This window comes from Dendropsophus ebraccatus, chromosome 3 (genome assembly GCF_027789765.1).
Source record: "Dendropsophus ebraccatus isolate aDenEbr1 chromosome 3, aDenEbr1.pat, whole genome shotgun sequence".
Taxonomy (NCBI): domain Eukaryota; kingdom Metazoa; phylum Chordata; class Amphibia; order Anura; family Hylidae; genus Dendropsophus; species Dendropsophus ebraccatus.
Window position 1 is genome coordinate 94,869,874 of NC_091456.1, and position 16,624 is coordinate 94,886,497.

The 16,624-nt window shown below is 42.6% G+C and overlaps 1 protein-coding gene across 4 annotated transcripts in view; it reads right to left on the minus strand.

Moving 5' to 3' along the window:
* Positions 1–910: 910 nt before the first annotated feature.
* The window catches only part of RFXANK (regulatory factor X associated ankyrin containing protein), a 28,508-nt gene continuing 12,794 nt past the window's right edge, over positions 911–16,624 (minus strand). For 3 of the 4 annotated variants that reach the window (XM_069962247.1, XM_069962245.1, XM_069962246.1), the window contains exons 4-9: positions 14,653–14,718; positions 14,466–14,566; positions 12,827–12,952; positions 7,690–7,756; positions 6,298–6,378; positions 911–2,594 (exon numbers count right to left, since the gene is read on the minus strand). In XM_069962247.1, coding sequence (XP_069818348.1) covers positions 2,542–2,594; positions 6,298–6,378; positions 7,690–7,756; positions 12,827–12,952; positions 14,466–14,566; positions 14,653–14,718 — 494 coding nt within the window. In that variant the 3' untranslated portion in view covers positions 911–2,541. The remainder of the gene's footprint in view (positions 2,595–6,297; positions 6,379–7,689; positions 7,757–12,826; positions 12,953–14,465; positions 14,567–14,652; positions 14,719–16,624) is intronic. The other variant, XM_069962249.1, reaches the window with a different exon arrangement.

Genomic DNA, 16,624 nt, shown 5'->3' on the forward strand with positions numbered 1-16,624 from the left:
TTGCAGTCAGTCAGTTGAAACAACCAGGGTTTCCAGTATTTTTGGCAAGATGGCAGATTTTTAACAGAAAAGTGACAGACCCCAATATCAGGATTAATGTAAAAGTGGCCTTGGATTGGGTATGAATATAATATAATTTGTACCCTGTGTACCTATGTTACTTGGAAATGATTAGGGCAGGTTTAACCCCTTTATGACTATAATAATTAGTTTTTTTGTCAATATATAAATATAAATTTATTTTCCCTATTGAAAATAATTTTCTTCATATAAAAATGCATATTGCCACATCTGTAACAACCTGATCTATGAAACGGTCTAATTTTTTAGCCCACATGGTTTAACAAAAAAAAAAACCCTTGCCAGAATTGCTGTACTTTGTTAATGCACCTCCCCCCCAAAAAACTACCGTATTTTCCGGCATATAAGATGACTTTTTAACCCCGAAAAATCTTGTCAGAGGTCGGGGGTTGTCTTATACGCCGGGTATGGTTGCCCCATACGGTGAGGGGGGCTCAAAAAAGGCCCGCATCCCCACCGTATGGGGCGACCATTTAAAAAAAAAACAGTTAACTCACCTGGGCCCGGTCCCGGCCTCCGCACGTCTTCTCCTCCGCTCCCGTTGCCGGTGCAGCCAGTGTGACGTACACTGACTGTGCCAGGGATGCCCGAAACTCCCCAGCAGCCGAGCGTCTATTCGAAGACGCTCGGCTGCTCGGGAGAGCTTCGGAAGAATGACAGAGGCTTCGGAAGTACCCAAAGCCTCTGTCATTCTTCCGAAGCTCTTCTTAGCAGCGGAGCGTCTCCGATTAGACGCTCGTCTGCTGGGGAGAGTTTTGGGCATCCCCGACCGATGAGCGGAGGAGAAGACGTGCGGAGGCCGGGAACGGGCCCAGGTGAGTTAACTGTTTGTTTTTTTTTCATTAGTTTACCTGCAGTTAACATTTTCCGGTTTATAAGGCGAATCCCTGAAATCAGGGGTTGTCTTATACGCCGGAAAATACGGTAGACACAAAAAGTCATATGTACCTTAAATTTGTGATCACAAAAGAAAAACTCAACTGGGTACAATATGATGACAGGAAAAGTAAGTAGGTATGGCTCTTGAAAGGTGACAAAAAAATAAAATAAAGAAAATTGCATGGTAAAAGTGATTGTTATAAAAAAAAAAAATCTTTTGACCTGTCAAAAGTTTTGATTAGTGGAGTGTACATGCCAATCACTTAAAGAAATGGGAAGAAGTACTACGCTTCTTACAGTCTCATTTCTATAGACCATGATGGGAAAAGAAAAGCACTTTTCCCTGTTCTAGCTATCGGAAGTCTCAGCACCAAGACCGCAAGTCAAAACTTTTGACATGTCAAGTCTTTTTAAATGAATATAGTAACATGCTTTTTGTTTTTTATCCCATGCAAGCAGAGATCTTGAAAAGAACAAGAGAGACTGAAACAAAATAGTAGAAGTTTGCATAACGGAATCTAAACAGCACTGGAATGGATGTACACATTTCTGAAATAAAGCAAGGCTGAATTTATTTCCTCTGATGTGTTGTAGTGGAATGGAAAGTTATATCTTAGTAGACTTGCCCTCTGTATCCTAAAGAGGGCCTGTCAAGAGTGCACAATGCCACTAGATAATAATACTTTTGCCTCTGACTTCAATAATGTTTCAGATGAGGTTTCCTCCTTTTCATACAATCTGTAATGTGAATATTCCCCATGAAAGGTTCTGAAGCACTGACACATAACACAGGCTTCCAGAACATGTTAATTCAAGACAGATCCACCGTAAAATTGTGTGCTTTATTCCCAGCCCTGGCATTGTTTCTTGTGGCTTTTCGTTACTATATGTAATCAAATATTAACTAACATGCTGATCTATGTGACAGATCAGTTTCATGTCATTTTAGAGGAATTTTCTGTTAAAATACATTCAAATATCTACAGTTTAAAAGTTTGGAGGGTGTTAAACTAGCAGCTATTAAATATGGAAGGGGACCCATAATGCAGAACACACAGTTCACCTGATCTGTTCTGCAATTGTTGTTTACCAAGTGCCAATATTCTGATCACTATACTGAAAACAGGGTCGACCTTTCTGTGTTAGACACACACAACTTGCCTTAGCCTTGTGGAAGTGTTAGAATGATACATGATTAATTGATGTATGTATATATGTAATGAGATGTTTATTTTTTTTTTCTTTAATACTGAAACCCTAACTTAGTACTGCTGGAGATTCTGATTTCCCATTCACAGAGGCCCGTAACCTTCCAGGCTGGGCAAGGCACATTTAGAGAGGAAAATGGCAATAATTGGCTACTGCTCCTTCAAGCCGAATAATACAGACCATTGTTTCCTATTTAGCTAATTCTTCATCTTGAACTATATCTCTGCAAATGAAGCTTAAATTAAGTTCTTGATAGATTTCTTAGAAATTGGATGTTAATGCTGCATTGTCCACTGTGCGTTACAGAAATTTTCTACGTTGTTCTGTCTCCATGAAATAAAGGTTAACTGGCAAACAATTCTCTTCTGCCCTTCATGATTGATTCTGAAACAGCTTCAGGATGTGACTTTCAATTACTTGTTGAACTAAAGAAACAAAATAAATATTCTTAATAAAACCGTTTGTATTGTTTATGCTTTGCCTATGGCAGGCCACACCATGCAACATGTCAATTCTTTGAGGGGAGAGCGAGACATCACGTTGAGACAGTGAGGCAGGCAGGATTTCAGGCGGCACAAGTTCTGCTAGGAATTTCCGCCTGTTTTGCTTAGTGTGAACTGGCCCTGTAAACAGTGAAATGGATGGGAAAATGCAGTGTGAACCTAGCCTAAGTAAAATCCCACTGGTGTTAGATTCTCCAGATTAAAGGGGTTATCCAGCGCTACAAAAACATGGCCACTTTTCCCCCTACTGTTGTCTCCTGTTCAGGTGCAGTTTGCAATTAAGCTCCATTTACTTCAATAGAACGGAGTTTCAAAACCCCACCAATCTGGAGACAACAGTAGGGGGAAAGTGGCCATGTTTTTGTAGCGCTGGATAACCCCTTTAAGCGGTGCATGCCTTGAACAGGACCTGAGCTGCAGTTACACATCGCCACCACTACACGGTTAAGAGTAGTATAGTGTGGGTGCAAACTAGTCCATTATGCCCAGTAAACCCCTTTAAAGGGGTTATTCAGCGCTACAAAAACATGGCCACTTTCCCCCTACTGTTGTCTCCAGTTTGGGTGGGGTTTTGAAACTCTGTTCCATTGAAGTAAATGGAGCTTAACCTCTTAAGGACATATGACGTACCCCTACGTCATATGTCCTCACCTGCACTTCAAAGCGGGGCCGCGCGGCGGCCCCGCTTTGAAGTGCCGCGATCCCGGGTGCCGCGTGTAGCCCGGGACCGCTGCTATTAGCGGGCACGGTCTGATCGCCGTGCCCGCTAATTAGCTAATCGGAGGCAGCTGTCAAAGTTGACAGCTGCCTCCGATTACCGGAGGCAACGTTTCCCTGGTGTCTAGTGGGGGAGATCGCTCCTCCGGGACCTTGTCCCGGAGGAGCGATCTCCGTTACTGATGCCGGCCGGGGACGCGTCTAAGATGGCGCCGTCCTCGGCTCGGCACTCGTTCGTTTTCGGCTGCAGCAGCCGAAAGCAAACGAGTGCCGATCTCATGGATCTCTGCAGCATATCTATGCTGCAGAGATCTCAATGAGAGATCCAAGTGTATATACTAGAAGTCCCCTAGGGGGGCTTCTAGTATATGTGTAAAAAAAAAAAAAAAAAAAGTGTTGTTAATAGTAAAAAGCCCCCTCCCCTAATAAAAGTCTGAATCACCCCCCTTTTCCCAGGTTTTAAATAAAAGTAAACAAATAAATAAATAAATAAACATGTTTGCTATCGCCGCGTGCGTAATCGCCCGAACTATTAATTAATCACATTCCTGATCTCGTACGGTAAACGGCGTCAGCGCAAAAAAATCCCAAAGTGCAAAATTGCGCATTTTTGGTCGCATCAAATCCAGAAAAAATGTAATAAAAAGCGATCAAAAAGTCGTATATGCGCAATCAAGGTACCGATAGAAAGATCACATCATGGCGCAAAAAATGACACCTCGCACAGCCCCATAGACCAAAGGATAAAAGTGCTATAAGCCTGGGAATGGAGCGATTTTAAGGAACGTATATTGGTTAACAACGGTTTGAATTTTGTACAGGCCATCAGATACAATATAAGTTATACATGTTATATATCGTTTTAATCGTAACGACTTGAGGAACATGCATAACAAGTCAGTTTTACCACAGGGCGAATGGCGTAAAAACACATTTCCCCCAAATAAAAGAAATGCGTTTTTTTTTTCAATTTCACCACACTTTGAATTTTTTTCTGGTTTCGCAGTGTACTTTATGCAAAAATTCAGCCTGTAATTGCAAAGTACAATTAGTGAAGCAAAAAATAAGGGGTCATGTGGGTTTCTAGGTGGAAAAATGCAAGTGCTATGACCTTTTAAACACAAGGAGGAAAAACCGAAAACGTAAAAACGAAAATGGGCCATGTCCTTAAAGGGTTAAAGGAGAAGTCCGGCCAAAATTTATTTTTTATATGTTATTACTGATGGAAAGTTATACAATTTTCTAATGTACATTAATTATGGGAAATGCTCATATACTGCTATTTCCCTTACTTTAGTGTATCAGGAAGTGTTAGAATTATCTCCGAAGCAGTGACGTCACGACGAAAGGTGTAATTCCTATGGAGTGTCCAGCAGGGGGCGCACTATATATAGAAGTCAATGAGTACCATTGACTTCTATATATAGTGCGCCCCTGCTGGACACTCCATTGGAATTACAATGGATGTGTATGTAAATGTAGTATACAGTGTTTTTGATTGAATACATTTATGAAATACTTTGGGGAGCAAGTGTCCTTGCTCCCCAAAGTATTCCATAAATGTAAGCAATCAGTACATAACAGTAAGCCCGCCGAACCGCCGCCGCCTGCCGCTACTGAACGCCGCCGCTCTGGAGTACTGAACTACTACTCTCCCCACCTGCTCATAGCATGAGCAGGTGGGGAGAGTAGTAGCTGGGTTATATCTCCGAGATCGCCGCCGCTGATGCTGCCGTGCAGGGGAGCCGCTCATCACTGCAGCCATCATCCCCCTCTGCTTCCTTACTCTATCTGATGGCTGACTCCCCGCCCGGCTGCCGCTCTCCGATCACACGTGCCGGCGGCCGGGCGGGGAGTCAGCCATCAGATAGAGTAAGGAAGCAGCAGGAGGGGGATGATGGCTGCAGTGATGAGCGGCTCCCCTGCACGGCAGCATCAGCGGCGGTGGCGGCGATCTCTGAGATATAACCCAGCTACTACTCTCCCCACCTGCTCATGCTATGAGCAGGTGGGGAGAGTAGTAGTTCAGTAGTCCAGAGCAGCGGGCGTTCGGTAGCGGCAGGCAGCGGCGGTTCGGCGGGCTTACTGTTATGTACTGATTGCTTACATTTATGGAATACTTTGGGGAGCAAGGACACTTGCTCCCCAAAGTATTTCATAAATGTATTCAATCAAAAACACTGTATACTACATTTACATACACATCCATTGTAATTTCAATGGAGTGTCCAGCAGGGGCGCACTATATATAGAAGTCAATGGTACTCATTGACTTCTATATATAGTGTGCCCCCTGCTGGACACTCCATAGGAATTACACCTTTCGTCGTGACGTCACTGCTTCAGAGATAATTCTAACACTTCCTGATACACTAAATTAAGGGAAATAGCAGTATATGAGCATTTCCCATAATTAATGTACATTAGAAAATTGTATAACCTTCCATCAGTAATAACATATAAAAAATAAATTTTGGCCGGACTTCTCCTTTAATTGCAAACTGCACCTGAACTGGAGACAACAGTAAGGGGAAAAGTGGCCATGTTTTTGTAGCGCTGGATAACCCCTTTAAATAGAACATACTCTACTAGTGACTACTTTCAGTCCATTTACCAAAAGTATATTTTATTTGCAGGACACAAAAGCATCTAGCGTGCTTTTGAGTCTCACAAATAAAATGTATAGGGTTGTGAAACTATATGTAGTCACTAGCAGACAGACAACTGGTCTGTTAAGGTCTGGGGCCACACCACTATATATCAAAATACTTTTTTGAAGTGTGGTCTCTTGCAACAGTACATCCAAAATATGATGTAAACCACCCTTAGATTGGGAAACAACATTTTGCTCTTTTTGGAGTGAACCGCTCTAACTTTGTACAGTATAATACTATATATAATACCATACCTTTTTTATGTCCCAGCGCAACAGCTAAATCCATTGGAGTGTATCCAGAATCTGCCTCCATTGTTAAATCAGCTCCTCGCTCTGTACAAACGCAAGGGACATTTAGTGTGAAAGCCTATCTTAAGAATGGTAAACTTACAGATCACTAATCACATTCTGTAATGCAATGACATTTCAGGATACATGCTGGGGCACACCTGCCAGCATGCTTTCCTTTGTGAATAGTGACCACTGTGCTTGGCCAGTCCCCCACCCGGATCGCGTCTCCCCTGTTCCATGTACTGCAGGGTGTGCTGGTTACGCATGGGTGGGCTTTCATCCATACACCCCAGTGCTGGATAATCATAGTGGAGTCGGTGGTGCAGGGCCAGGACGGCACAGCGGCGCTAGTACTTGCTACTATTGTCTTCATAATGAAGATGGTAGTAGCAGGTACTAGATAGCTGGTACATGCTACAGCGCTGGCCGCTGTGCCGTCCTGGCCCCGCACTGTCGACTCCACTGTGAGTATTCAGCACTGGGGTGGATGGATGAAAGCCTGCCCGCGTGTAACCAGCACGCAGTAAGTGTAATTTGGGAGGCGCCATACCGGGGGGGGGGGGGGGGGGGGGTTGTATTAGGCCATGTGATTAGAGTGATAACATGACCCCTATCCCAGGAGCCGACACTCTCTGATCACATGACTCCGATCCCAGGAGCTGATACACTGACATCAGGTCATGTGATCAGAGTGTCAGCTCCAGGCATCATGTGATTAGAGTGTCAATGTATAGGAGAAAATATATACACACAGCATCATGTATATATACAGCATTATGTATAGGAGAACTATATATATATATATATACACACACACAGCATCATGTATAGCAGAGCTCCCTATACAGTGTATAGAAGAGTCCCCCTATATACATTGTACAGTGCCACCAGTGTACATGAAGTAGAAATTATTTTATGTTATTTATAATTGAAGGTCTGTTATTTAAAGTGTTAATACATAAGAATAGTCAGTGTTTTAATGGAGAATCATAGATATATATATATATATAGATATATATATAGATATATATATACACACAGTCTATTACTAGCAGAAGCATACCAGCTTTACTGCAATTATCCAAGGAAAATAAAAAAATATGCAGTTTGTCACACCCAAATGATTGTGTCTTTTGAAAGAAGTGTGGCTTATAAAAGGGGTGTGTCATAATTATCGTTCAGTTATAGTTACCGAGTCTACACGTGTGATTAACAGTGATACTGATTTAGGCCATTATCGCCCAGCCCTAACCGACAGCCATTTTTCAAATGCTTCCACAAGTATTCTTTTTATATTTTTATTCATGCACAAATCACAACAGTACTTATAAGAAACATAAAAAATACAGGTACCTAGCAACACCTCCACACATTTTACATGATTCCCTCTGACTGCATACAGTAATGGTGTTCCTCCATTCTGGGGGTGAAAAAAAAATAAACAAACAAAAAAACACCTTAAATGCATGCGTATTTCTGCTTCATCTATCATAAAGCCTAGTATTAAAGGGATAGTTCACTCAAAATTTTATTTTTTTTAAGTCAAAAAATCAACTGGTGCCAAATATTTGTAATTTACTTCTCTTGAGAAAAACTCAAGTCTCACAGTACTTATCGGCTGCTCTATGTCCTGCAGTGGTTCTGAAGTGGTTTTCTTACCAGTCTGACACGTTGCTCTGTCCAGGTCAGGAACTATCCAGAGCAATAGCAAATCACCATAGAAAACCTCTCCTCTCCAGACTAGAGAGAACACCACTTCCCACAGGACATACAGCAGCTGATAAGTATTGGAAGACTCAAGATTTTTTAAGAGAAGTAAATTACAAATCTCTGGCACTTTCTGGCACCAGATGATTGGAAAGATTTTTTTTGCTGAACTACCCCTTCAACCAATCCCGTTGTAAAACAATGCATCTAATGAATGGAAATCTACAAACCCAATAGCAGAAAATGACAGCCCAATGCTTTCTCATTTTACAATGAATGGTGATGGGCTTTATTTTACATTGAAATTTTGCTAAATTATTAGGCACTGGGGTTATCCAGTGCTACAAAAACATGGCCACTTTCTTCCAGAAACAGTACCACTCTTGTCTCCAGTTTAGATGATGTTTGTAACTCAGTTCCATTGAAGTGAATGAAGCTTAAAGCGAATGTACCACCAGTACATGGCTTTTCTGATAGTTACATGGATAGACTGGCGCCTGTGCGGGGATGCCCGTTCCTGCGTATGGCGTGGGTCTATTCCTGAGCACCAGCCAGGGGTTAAGCACTGGAAGCTGCCCAGCCCGCCCTTAGTGGGAGGGAACCCCCTGCCCCTCTATAACACAGCTCCATTAGAATCAATGAACCGTTGTGCCAGCATCCCTGCATTGGCGCCAGTCTATCCATGTAAATATCAGAAATGCGATGTACCAGTGGTACATTCACTTTAACTGCAAACCGCACCTGAAATGGAGACAAGAGTGGTGCTGTCTCTGGAAGAAAGTGGCCATGTTTTTGTAGTGCTGGATAACTCATTTAATGGCTTTCCACAAATACGGTGTGTCCTGTTTTCTGCAAAAAAAAAAAAAAAAAAAACTTTTTTGATCACGTGCATTGCACACTTTTCATAAAGAAGGGAGGAAGCAAAGAGGGGTGAGCCTCTTGTACCCCAACAGATTTACTATAATTGGTGTTAATTATAGTGGAAATCTATATAGCTCATATCTGCCGTTAAAGGAGAAGTCCTGGGTCCACCTCCTCCCAGGCTTCAGCCACCTCCTCCCAGGCTGTTTACAAAAAATGATGGACCCTGGAGCTCCCCAAACATACCAGCCGCATCTGCAGCAGGAACTTTACATCAGGGAAAAAAATGCTTTTTGAAGTTTAGGGGAATTAAAGGGAACCAATCAGCATGATTGTTACAAGGAAACAATCAGACTCATGGCTCCAGGCTGCACGCTATAGATCTACTGTGCAGTTCCCAGAGCATACCAGCTACGTCTTCAAGAGGATCTTTACATCAGAGAAAAAGGCGTTTTACTGCAGCACCTGAGGCCAATAAAGGAGCAGCGACTAGTCATCTGGGCAGAAAGTCGCCCATGACTAGTCACTGCTGTCTTTTACTACAGTCATGGCCAAAAGTTTTGAGAATGACACAAATATTATATTTTCACATGATCTGCTGCCCTCTGGTTTTTATGTGTGTTTTGTCAGATGTTTTTATCACATACAGAAATATAATTGCAATCATATTATGAGTAACAAAAGCTTATAATGACATTTAGAATGAGTTAATGCAGCAAGTCAATATTTGCAGTGTTGACTAGAGATGAGCGAACCGGGTTCGGGTTCAAGTCGATCTGAACCCGAACGTTCGGTATTTGATTAGCGGGGGCTGCTGAACTTGGATAAAGCTCTAAAGTTGTCTCGAAAACATGGATACAGCCAATGACTATATCCATGATTTCCACATAGCCTTAGGGCTTTATCCAACTTCAGCAGCCACCGCTAATCAAATGCCGAAAGTACGGGTTCGGATCGACTCGAGTATGCTCAAGGTTCGCTCATCTCTAGTGTTGACCCTTCTTTTTCAGGACCTCTGCAGTTCTCCCTGGCATGCTCTCAATCAACTTCTGGACCAAATCCTGACTGATAGCAGTCCATTCTTGCACAATCAATGCTTGCATTTTGTCAGAATTTGTTGGTTTTTGTTTGTCCACCCGTCTCTTGATGATTGAGCACAAGTACTCAATAGGATTAAGATCTGGGGAGTTTCCATCCATGGACCCAAAATCTCTGTTTTGTTCCCTGAGCCATTTAGTTATCACCTTTGCTTTATGGCAAGGTGCTTCATCATGCTGGAAAAGGCATTGTTGATCGCCAAACTGCTCTTGGACGGTTGGGAGAAGTCGCTCTTGGAGGACATTCTGGTACCATTCTTTATTCACAGCTGTGTTTTTAGGCAAGACTGTGAGAGAGCCGATTCCCTTGGCTGAGAAGCAACCCCACACTTGAATGGTTTCAGGATGCTTTACAGTTGGCATGAGACAATACTGGTGGTAGCGCTCACCTCGTCTTCTCCGAATAAGCTGTTTTCCAGATGTCCCAAACAATCGGAAAGGGGATGGGGACTTTACCCCAGTCCTCATCAGTCCACTCCCTGTACCTTTTGCAGAATATCAGTCTGTCCCTGATATGTTTTCTGAAGAGAAGTGGCTTCTTTGCTGCCCTCCTTGAGACCAGGCCTTGCTCCAAGAGTCTCCGCCTCACAGTGCGTGCAGATGCATTCACACCTGCCTGCTGCCATTCCTGAGCAAGTTCTGCACTGCTGGTAGCCCGATCCCGCAGCTGAAACACTTTTAAGAGACGGTCCTGGTGCTTGCTGGTCTTTCTTGGGCGCCCTGGAGCCTTTTTGGCAACAATGGAACCTCTCTCCTTGCAGTTCTTGATGATGCGATGGATTGTTGACTGAGGTGCAATCTTTCTAGCTGCGATACTCTTCCCTGTTAGGCCATTTTTGTGCAGTGCAATGATAACTGCATGTGCTTCTTTAGAGATAACCATGGTTAACAGAAGAGAAACAATGATGCCAAGCACCAGCCTCCTTTTAAAGTGTCCAGTGGTGTCATTCTTACTTAATCATGACAGATTGATCTCCAGCCCTGTCATCAACACCCACACCTGTATTAATGGAGCAATCACTGAAATATCTGGTCCTTTTAAGGCAGGGCTGCAATGATGTTGAAATGTGTTTTGGGGGATAAAGTTCATTTTCTAGGCAAATATTGACTTTGCAAGTAATTGCTATTAAGCTGATCACTCTTTATAATGGTGCGTTTACACAGACAGATTTATCTGACCAATTTTGGAAGCCAAAGTCAGGAATGGACTTGAAAAGACAGGGAATCTCAGTCTTTCCTTTATGACCTGCACCCTGTTTATAGTCTGTTCCTGGCTTTGGCTTCAAAAATCTGTCAGATAAATCTCTCTGTGTAAACGCAGCATTACATTCTGGAGTGTATGCAAATTGCCATTTTAAAAACTGAAGCAGTAGACTTTGTAAAAATTAATATTTGTATCATTCTCAAAACTTTTGGCCATGACTGTACAGTGCAGTGATGCTTCACAGGCAGAGAGACCCGGTAGTGGCCTCTCTGACTGTTAATCATGACAGATTGATCTCCAGCCCTGTCCTCATCAACACCCACACCTGTATTAATGGAGCAATCACTGAAACATCTGGTCCTTTTAAGGCAGGGCTGCAATGATGTTGAAATGTGTTTTGGGGGATAAAGTTCATTTTCTAGGCAAATATTGACTTTGCAAGTAATTGCTGTTAAGCTGATCACTCTTTATAACATTCTGGAGTGTATGCAAATTGCCATTTTAAAAACTGAAGCAGTAGACTTTGTAAAAATTAATATTTGTATCATTCTCAAAACTTTTGGCCATGACTGTACAGTGCAGTGATGCTTCACAGGCAGAGAGACCCGGTAGTGGCCTCTCTGACTGTCAATCATGCCCGCAGAGCGCGCTGACAGCTGAGATTAGTCATGGGCGGCTCTTCGCCCAGATGACTAGTGGACTTCCCTCCTCCGGCCTCGCTTGCCACCATAAAACTTCTTTCTCCTTCCTGTAAAGCTAATGCTGCAGACGCGGCTGGTATGCTCAGGGAACTGCACAGTAGATCTATAGTGGACAGCTGGGAGCCATATCAGTCTGATTGAACTAATACTGTGGGTGGAGAACACTTATTGACGTCTAGGGGGATTAAGTGAAACCCCTAAACTTCAATAAGTGTTTTTCACCCGGACATTTTTGAACTCTTCATGTATTTTATACACCTGTTCTTAGGTCCCCCTTCCACACAAATTACAACTCATTGTTGGTGGAAAAATCCTGCCGCTTATTGTTTGGGAACTCTTCACATAAAGAGATTACCAAGTTCAATCAACCTCTTTAAGACTAGATTCACACCTAACGGATCCGCAGCGGATTTAACGCTGCGAATTTGCAGCGAAACCTGTCATTCTGAATAGGGTTACATACTCACAGCGGTTACATACTTTCAATCCGCTGCGAGTATGTAAACGCCGTCCTCCTTAACTCACGGCGGCCCAGTACATAAATTACCTGGTTCGCACTCCGGCCTCTTGACGCAGCCTCTGACTGGCTGAGCGAGACATTAGGGTGCTGGAAGCCACAGAGGGAGGCCAGAGCGTTGACCAGGTAATGTATGCACCAAACCGCCATTGGGTTAAGGGGGACGGCATTTGGACTCAAACATTTTTATCTTTATTTCAACGCATCTCTTATCTTTAAGAATTTTTTCCCTAAAAGTACAGTTATTTGAGGCCCTGTTTTTTATAAAAAAAATGTAGGCATCATTATGTTTAAGTCAGTGTTTAAGGTATGTTTTTTTCTTTATAAATGACATAATGCATAAAAAATTAGGTAAATTACTGTATAACAGTCATTACTGCATATTAACAATGCATTGCCTTACCCAGTCATAAATATTTATATCTACTTTCTTATTCAGGAGTAAAGTCACAATATCAGAATATCCTCCAGTGCTTGCCAGAGACAAGGCACTTTCTCGTTCCTTGGCCAAGATGTGAGGGTCTGCTTCCTGTGGACAGATATTAATATTGCAGCAATGTGCTTAGTGTGCATTAACAATATTAAAGGGGTATTCCCATTTCATTTTTTTTTTTTTATTATCCTGGGGGCATGATGAAAAAAAGTGATAACCACCAGGGTCCTCCACAGAACCTCTATAAACAATTTCCAGTCTCCTCTTGTTGCTACTTTAAAGAAAAGCTGTCTCAACAGGACTTATTCAGTTGGCCAATCACTGGCCACAGAGGTGGCTCGGCTCAGTCCTGTTGAGATGGCTTGTCTCGGAAGTAGCAACCAGTAGAAGACTGGTATAGGAAAGTATAACTCTTACCTTACCACCCCTGGCATAATATAAAAAAAATTATATTGGAATACCCAATTGTTAATAAAGTTTTTCCTTCATAATGCTAGCTGGCAGTTTATTATTGTTAACATCCATCTGTGAACAATACAGCACCAAGCTTACCGATTTATTTATTTTTTCATGATGAAAAACAATTTTAACAATATTAATTTTACAGTGTAATGAAGCGTTGTACGTGATACTTGAGGCATGAAGTTCTCCAGGAGGTTTTTTATTGCTAATTTGGTAAATGATGTCAGTGACCCATGAAGGCCCTTTTATATGGGCTGATTATTATTCAGGGGGCAGTGATCAATCGATGAGTAAGCAAACATTCGCTCATCAGTTAAATTGTTTTTTTGTGTAGCCAGTAAAATCATTGTTATCGGCCTCACATCTCTCCTTCTAAACAGGAGATGTGTAATCAATAACAATGCATCCGAATGGCCGCATGACAATAGTGATTGTTCTTGCAGCCTGGCCACTTGATTAATCATGCAGTGTAAGGGTACGTACACACCCATTTCATAGACTCCATTTTATGCACAGGCGGATTCTGCCCTCTGTCCAAAGAATGAACAGGGCAGGTACGAGCTGTGGAATGCGCAACAGGTTATCCGTCGTCATTCTGTAGTGTGCACATACCCTAAGAGTATGTGCACACTACGGAATAAGCACAGAAATTCCAAGCCGAGTCCATGCAATGGACTCCGCTTGAAGTTCCGCCTGTCCCATAGAATTGACACGTTGCGTGGTCTCCACTTGAAATTTCTGTGTATTTCATAGCATGCACATACTCTATAGACACTGCAAATGAGCGGTGATGCAGTTGATTGGTGCTTGTTTGCGGCTGCGCACAGCAGCGTAAAAGTGCCCTAAGGATTCACAATGCCCTGTAAATTAGGCCGAGTGATCAGCTGGTGAATGAGCAGTTTTATCAAAAAAAAAAAAAAAAAAAAACACATTCATCGGCCACACACCTTCCCATGTAATAGGGAGAGTGGTGTCAATAAAAGATGGAAGTAAAGGGGTGCATAGACAATTCAGCAGTCATCTGTGCAACCCTACATGCACAGAGGTAGGCCGATCTACGAGATCAGTGCTCATTAAAAGGAACGGGAAGTCTGTTTCTGCATACTGTCTTCCTGGAAGCAAAACAGTAAAAATGTGTCTTATTTACCATATCCAGGAGGTAGCGGACAGTCTCTATCTCACCAAAAGCAGCCGCCCACATTAAAGGAGTAAATCCTCGCTCATCTGGTCGGTTTAAAAATGTGTCATCTTGATGAAAATTAGAAGACTCAAATAAGAAAGGAGTTTGTCCATATACCGTACATAGACAAGTTATTGGGTTTATAAGCACATACCTTTTTGCAAATATTCTTTTAATTGAGTCAGCTCTCCTTGGGCTGCAAGTTGCTGTACAGAAAGGGCTAGTGAGGCAATATACACAATTAATAAATGGTGCTTCTGTAGCCTACACTACAAAAAACTAACTCTGTGAGAAGTGTATGGGAAACAAAGACTGCACAGTTTAAAGGGTTTGACCATTTTTAAACCACCCACTATAAAAGAGTTGTGTCATAGAAGGAAACTCCTTTTCTGATTGCAGCCAGCTAACAAGAGCTTTGGAAGTTGTAGCAAGCCATATACTGTATTACCATTGTAGTAGCCCACTATGACCTAAAATCCATGGACCCTCAGGGTGTGCTCTCATGTTTTTTTTTTTTATTTAAGTTGGTCAATGCAGTTTTTGAAGCTACAGACATGAACAGATGGAGGACAAACATAAGGAAAAAGATTGTTCCTGGCTTTAGATTTGAAAGCTGCATTTTAAAGGGAACCAATCAGCGGCACAGTACAGACCTACTGTGCAGCTCATGGAGCATACCAGCCGCAGCTGCAGCAGTAGCTATACATTGATGTTTTAAAAAGACGTTTTATTACGCAAGGCCGGGAGATGGACAGCAACTAGTCATCTGCGCAGGGAGTCGCTTTTGACTACTCACAGCTTTCAGCCTGTCAACGCGCAGTGTGGGGATGATTGACAGGCAGAGAGAGACCGTGGCCTCTCTGCCTGTCAATCATCCCGCACTGCGTGCTGACAGGAAAGAGCCGGGACTAGCCCTAAGCGGCTCCCCGCCCAGATGATTAGTTTCTGGCCTTCTCCCGGCCTTGCGCAGCTAGATTAAACTTCTTTTTCTCCCTGGCAGAGCTACTCCTGCAGCAACAGCTGTTATGCTCCACGAATTGCACATTAGCTCTATACACTGCTGCAGGGAAACATATCAGCACAATTGTGCTGATATGGTTCCCTTAAAAGATATCCAAATTATAAACAAATAAGACCAAATATTAATCTTGATTTATTCAGAAATTTTGTTTAAATACTATTATTATGTTAAACATATTTTTAAAGTGACTCTGTACCCACAATCTGACCCCCCTAAACCGCTTGTACCTTTGGATAGCTGCTTTTAATCCAAGATCTGTCCTGCGGTCCATTTGGCAGGTGATGCAGTTATTGTCCTAAAAATTTACTTTTAAACTGGCAGCCCCGTGCCCTATGGGAGTGGCCTAGAGTGTGTATGCATTAGGCTGGCACAACCTCTGTCTCTCCTCCCCGCCCTCCTCATCATTAGGAATGCTCCAGGCAGATTGCCTCCTATTCATCACCTGTGTCAGCCTGGCACATGGGCTGGATCGTTAAGGACCTGTGCAGTGTTCAGCATGGAGAGAATGTTTCAGTGGCATTCCCAATGATGAAGAGGGTGGGGAGGAGGGACGGAGGGATGGTGCTAAGTTAGGGCACAGATACTCCTGTAGGGCACAGGGCTGCAAGTTTAAAAGTTGATTTTAGGACAATAACTGCATCACCTGCCAAACGGACCGCAGGACAGATCTTGGATTAAAAGCAGCTATCCGAAGGTACAAGTGGTTTGGGGGGGGGGGGGGGTCGGATTGTGGGTACAGAGTCGCTTTAAAGAATTTTTTGGTGATGTTTTTTGTAATTTTCCATTTTTCTACCTATATTAACCCCTTCAGGACTGGGCAAATTTTAGTTTTTTCTTTTTTCACCTACAGACCCACATGAGCCCACATTATTTTGTGCCCCACTAATTGTACTTTGCAATGGCAGACTTAATTTTTCCATAAAATATGCTGCAAAACCAACAAAAAAAATATTTGAAAATAAAACACAATTTATTTTTATTGGGGGGGGGGGGGGTATGTTTACACTCTTTGCCCTATGGTAAAACTATGGAACTGTTATCTATGTTCCTCAGATCGGTACAATTACAACATAGCCATTTAAATGCAGCTGTCAGCTTTGACAGC